Genomic DNA, 6,000 nt, shown 5'->3' on the forward strand with positions numbered 1-6,000 from the left:
TTTTTTTTTCCAGCAGTTGCCACTATTAAGAGCAAATACTGATCAAAAATAAAACTGCTGAAAAAACTCACATTCAGTTGCACACAGTCAACTGAACTGTTGACAGATAAATACTGAGCTTCACCAAACTGTACACGCCGAGATTAGAAAACAAAAGAGACGCTTCCAATGTGGGCGAGTCCACAAACACGTGTATCACCGCTGAGGGAGGGAAGCAGGCAGAGCGTTTGTGCGTTGGGGAGGCACAGGAGGTTTGCAACCCCCTCTTAAGTTGCTTGAGACCCCCCAAGAGGTTGCAGCCCACAGTTTGAGAAGCCCTGGGTTACGGCAAGCATGTCAGTAACTCTGAGGAGCAAGTAGAACAGCCGGTGATGGACTCGGGGCCAGTGTCCCATCTTTCTCCCACTGCTCATTTCCAAAGTTCTGCCACAAAGCAGCTTGTTTTCCATGCACGTGTGGGAATTTGCTTTTGCGTGTCTTATCCTTCTGGTGATAAATGTCCTTAAGGTAACTGAGACTAAAACATTTTAAGTTTCAAGAAGAATTATATACTAACAACTAGGGCTGTGTGAAGCTTCAGTAGCCAGTTTGATTCGGAGGAGATTTGGCCCAATTTGGCAACTGAATTTTTAAAACCAAATTGAATTGGAAGCCTCCGAATCGATTCGGAAAAGATTCAGCACTGCTTTGGAGATTCAGCCGTAGACTAAACAGGCAGCAGTCCTCACCACACTGGACACAGCTGGCTCCAACTGATGGAGACAGGGGAGGGAGGGATTGGAGCTGGGACAAGCTGCCCAGCTGGGGTTGGTGGCATGGGACTCAGTAAGGGCGGGGGGGTTGTGCATTGTGGATGCGGCAGCGCTTGGAGCCGGGGCTGTGCCCTGCTGCTGGTTGCCCAGCTGAGCCAGGCAGAGTGGGGATGGGATGCCGATGCAGCTCACTTCGGGCGAAAGGGACAAGCAGCAGCAGGGCATAGCCCCCAGTCTCAGCACTGCTGCGCTTGTATCCCGGTGCCCTGCTGCTGCTTGCCCAGCCGGTGCCAGCGGGCAGGTGCTGCTGCCTCTTGCCAGGGAGCACAGGAGTGGGAGGGGGGGAGAAGAGGCACTGTTGCCACTTCCCAGCGGATGCAGAGAGGCGGGTGCTGCTGTCGCTTGTCTAGCTGACGTGAGGCGGATGCAGGCACGGCAGTGCTGGGAGCAGGGGCCATGTCCTGCTGCCACTTGTCCCCTTCCATCTGGGGTGAGCCATGCCCACATCCCACCCCTCCTCCCCGGCTGGGCAAGCAGCAGCAGGGCAGAGCCCCTGCGCCTCTGCTGGACAGCTTGTCCCAGCCCCAATTCCTCCCTCCCCCAACCCCAACAGACTTACCAGCTGGAGGCAGCTGCCTGTTTAGTCTGTGGTTGAATCTCTGAAGCAGCACTGAGTCTTCGGATCTGATTCAGCCAGATCGAATTGGGACAGTGATTTGAATCTCCAGATCAAATCACTGTCCCTCCAAATTGGCCAAATCCAAAGTGAATACTTGCTGCTTCGCACAAGCCTGCTAACAACACCTAAAACACTTTGTGGGTGGTCCTCTAAGAAGTTTGAGTCTGCCTGGAGCTGCATCTACACCAAGGGCTGTGATCTTTTAGCTCCACTACTAGAGGTTAATGCTGTTTGACATAAGGAGGTGGAGTGTGGGTCATAAACAGCTAAATGGGTCCTAAGTGACCAACCAAACTAGTACGTTAGTAAAGACTGGCCACATGTATCCCACTGACATTTTCTTGATGCTTACCAGAGGTTTCCTTCTCTCCTCAGCTGTCCCTGAAGTGCCGGGCTCCTGAAGTCTCCCAGTACATCTACCAGGCCTACGACGCCATTTTGAAAAACTAACAGGATTGGTCCATGCCTCACCCCGCGGAGGGAGGAGGGGGGACTCCGGATGGTCCTCTTGTTGGTGTTGGCAAAACACTGTCTAACTGGAAGCAGCTGTATTCATGTGTAGGATTTCAGTCAAAGGCACTGAGAAACCAAGGTAGCGATTAGTCTCCACGTGCTAATAATAATAATAATAGGGAACAAACCTGTTTGATATTTTTAGCGTCCATGGAAACTTTGTAACCACTGCTTCAACCACCCCCCTGTTACCCCTTCACCGCCACTGCTGCTGTTCTTTCTCGTGGGCTTCTCCATCTTGTGCCAATGTTCAGCATTTTCTAAACTGCTTTAGGCATAGGTAATATTTTGTAAAATATGGCTCATTTCAAAACAACCCTCCCACTAAGTCTCTGTTCATTAAAACAAGGCAAATGCATCAAAAACATAAAAACTGCACTTTATTTTATATTTTTTATACATTTGATTTTTTTTTTTTAATTGTAACCGGCTTAAAAAAAAAACAAAGGAAAAGCAAATCCAGGTCAGTGAAAGTATCCAAAGGAATGAGATGGGCTTTCCTAGAGCTAATAATGAGGAGAGGGAGCATGAGAGGGGTCTCATGTCTAGGAATTGAAAGGAGGCCCTGTGAGGACTGATTATTGTATTTGAGCTGGGTGACTTGCCCAGTTCATTCAAAATATTACATTCTTTCCCCTCCCCCCCACTCCCTCCCCTGCCTTCTGTCCACCATTTCCCAGTCATCTCACCTGGTCACTAGACACTGATTTGCTGGATAGGATTTTTATTGTGGAGTAGATGGGAGCACGAGCTGGTTGGGTTTGTATGACAATGGTACAGCATAGTGAAAAACCAAGGGAAGAGAAACTTCCCACCTGGTAGAGTGTGGGATGTCATCCTTGCCTTTTTCCTGTTTGTAAAACCCCTTTCTTGGTCATCCCCACCCCGCCTGCTGCTGCTACAGTCCGTCACCACCCCCTGCTCCAAATTCACCTGTGTCAGCTTCAGCTGGCCTGATTGCATTTCATTTAGCAGTGTGTGTTGGCCAGACTGAAAGACTTATGCAGGAAATCTGTAGGGTAATCGCAGTCACTTGCCCATGTTTCTCCATAGCAGCATCAGCTGATTCACATTCACACCTCAGTGTGCTGTGAACAGGAGCACAGGGCTGCCTTGGGCAATGATGACTGAAGTACTGAGGGATCTGAGACTCACCTTGTCCCCTTTATGGGAGTGTTCTGAGGTCAGCAAGACAGGACACAGGTTTGCTGCCTGGCAAATAATCCCTGGGTTCTGTCAAAATCCTAGCAGATGCTTGGGGGAGAGCATCCATAGAACAGGGAAGGTCCCTAAGAAACTGTGCAGGAGTTGCAGCTTATCTGGTGGTACTGCAGTAACTATGTGATGATGGGAAGGAGGGGGAAGATCCCCTGGGGTTAGTCCTCTGCTGTGTTTTGATGTTACTTTGTAACCCTCAGTGCTGGATGCTCCTGTTTTAGTGGCCAGTGGGCATGGAGCTTTAGCAGGGTCCTTGGTTCTAGCCATGATTCCAAAAACTGGGTCTGGGCTTCCTGTGCCACAGGCAATAGACTAGGGATCATTTGGGTCCCTATTGTCTCAAACTCCCCTGCATGGGGAGGGATTTAGGAGTGCTCTCTCCCTTCTTTGCCATATATCCTTGTCATATGGCATTCTCCAGGGATCAAGGATGGCTGCTCATTTTCTCCACGTGCTGTGGAGTTGCCATGTCCCAGGTAAGGAGCTGAAATGGATGCCATGAAGGCTAATGTAAAAGCAAAGCTGCTGCCTGCCTCTGTTCTATTCAGAAACCCTGTACAGCTTTGCACTTAAATTAGGCCACACAACAGAATGGATTCTGCTGTTCACGCCACTCTCCTGCTTCTGCTTGATACAGCATCTTCCCCCTAGTTTGAGCAAGGCCCTTCGTGCCTCCATGGTTAAAACCACTTCCTACCCTTAAAGCAAGGCATTCACAAGCTTCTGCAGTACCAGTCAGAGATGGCTGGGGTCCAGTCACCCGTCTTTTGCCACCATCAGTTCTTTGGGAGGATGCAGAGTGGGGCTGTAATGTTAAAAAATACAGGGAAAAGGAAGGGTCAGCCAGGTTCTGAATTGGAGACTCCTGAAGCCAGTTCTGAGCCAGTGAGTAAGGAGTGGAGCAGCAGGATTCTTAGTCAGTGGCACAGGACGGTGTCCTCTATGCAGAGCAATTTGGTTTGGCAGCAAGACTCCTGGCTGAGATGAATGTGGGACAGCGTTGTTGAAGCTTGGCACTTGCACATTGAGCCAGAGTGGTGGCTTGGCACCCTATGGATTGGTGGGCTAAGAACACTACGTAAATAATTATTACAGTAACTAATAAAGTGCTGGCTGTGCTGAGATGCACGCTGTTCTCCATCCTGTCCTGAGCCAAGTTACATACTGGCCTTGCCTCTTGGAAGCTTGTTGTTTGGAGGCGAGCTGTGCTGGTAGGCAGAGCAGGCCTGAGAGCTGCCAAGGTGGGAGAAGGCAGCTTGAGTAGGGTTCAGGGGACCCCTGCATGCAGATCCTGCCCCTTGCTGCAGTACCACATAATGGGTTTTCTGCTCAGCCTGCACCAGAATATGCCCGTGAGTTGGAAGAAGCAAAAGAGGATCTCCAGGTTTAATGCCACAAGTCTTACTCAGTTGACCCCAGGGAAGAGAGTTCCAACTGAGTACTCAGCTAGTCCTGCCTGCCATAAACTCCTTCCTAGCATCCATGCCTCTCTCCTGGCCTGTGCTGTGTTTGTGTGTCTGCATGCTGTGAAGCGTGGTATGTGGGGAGAGGAGCGGGAAGGCAAGGAAGGGGGGTTGGTCAGTGGCAGCCCCATTCCATTGGTTTTATTGTTCATCCTTTCTGATGTGTTCACTTTTTGGTAAGCTTTCCCTTGTGTCCTTGTCAATAAACTGTCATTTACACGAAGGCTTCTGCTGTGGTGTGACTCTGTCTGGGTAAGGGGCAGGTGTGTTACAGCCTGTCTGGTGCTGCTAGGTAGGAATAGCCAGTTCAGTTACTGTTCATGCCTTTCAGAGACCCATTTAGGATGGACATGCTGCTTCTCTTTGCTCCTGTCCTTGGATGTGCTGCAACCCCTTGCATGTTCTTTGGAAGGAGAGAAGGTGTCTTGTGACTGGGAGGTTACGATTCCATCCCAGCAAGCCAGTATTCTGTTCCCTGGCTCTGAGCTCAGTAATTCCCCTGCCCAGAAAATATACATTGCCGCCCTTCTGTGCTTTCCATTACGATGGGTGAGATCAGTGTCCCCTGTGCCAGGTGCTGTTTCATCACAATGAGAGCTGGTACCTGTTCTGAAGAGTTTGGCAGTCTTAATAGGCAAGATGGAGAGGAGAAACTGAGGCACAGACTTTGTGTAAAGCTGCACCTCTATACAAGCTGCTAAATGCACAGTAGACTAATTCTACTGTGCATTAGTGCATCATGGGAAAAGCTGTGCTAATGCGCAATAGAATTAGTCTACTGCATGTTAGTATCACTTAAAATACATATGCCAGTGCTATTGCGCAGTAGCACCAGTTACTGTGCACTGAGTTAGTACCTGTTATTACAGGTACTAAATTTTAATGTGTTGTAACTATGGCACATTAATGAATTTATAGACATGACTCTCACATCTGGAGCAGGATGGAGATGGTAAAGGAAGGAACATTGCTGAATCAAGCTGGCTTACCCTTCCCTCTCTCCTTGACTTTGAGGCACAGGAAATCAGGGCTTGGCTTGGTTCCACAGGAGTCAGTGAGCAAGCAGTGGATCTGATCCTGTAGGAAGGAAGTGAGTGCGGTCAGCTAAGTTATTTAAAGCCGCAGTTTCTGGAGTAATGGGGTTACATGAGAATCTCAGCTTGGATTTTAAAAATAAAGCAAGGTTTTATTTCATGTGGCTTAGAACATGAGCCTTGTGAACAGAGAGGGGGTGGAGGATTGGGAACTAGAAAACAACTGAACAATTTCCATAAATTCATTAACAAGAGTAATCTCAGGGTTGTTTGCAGACCTATCAGGATTAGAGAGCCCTTTGCTAACCTCAGAGCACCTGATACATTTTGTTGGAGCGCTG

The 6,000-nt window shown here is 49.0% G+C and overlaps 1 protein-coding gene across 5 annotated transcripts in view; it reads left to right on the forward strand.

The window, feature by feature from the left end:
- AP2B1 (adaptor related protein complex 2 beta 1 subunit) overlaps nt 1-4,849 on the forward strand; it is a 137,768-nt gene extending 132,919 nt beyond the window's left edge. For all 5 annotated transcript variants that reach the window (XM_019545364.1, XM_019545366.1, XM_019545362.1 and 2 more), the window contains one exon: nt 1,807-4,849. In XM_019545364.1, the coding sequence (XP_019400909.1) occupies nt 1,807-1,881 (75 nt within the window). In that variant the 3' untranslated portion in view covers nt 1,882-4,849. The remainder of the gene's footprint in view (nt 1-1,806) is intronic.
- Nucleotides 4,850-6,000: the final 1,151 nt, after the last annotated feature.

The sequence above is a fragment of the Crocodylus porosus genome, unplaced genomic scaffold (assembly GCF_001723895.1).
Source record: "Crocodylus porosus isolate Cpor-Errol unplaced genomic scaffold, CroPor_comp1, whole genome shotgun sequence".
Classification (NCBI taxonomy): domain Eukaryota; kingdom Metazoa; phylum Chordata; order Crocodylia; family Crocodylidae; genus Crocodylus; species Crocodylus porosus.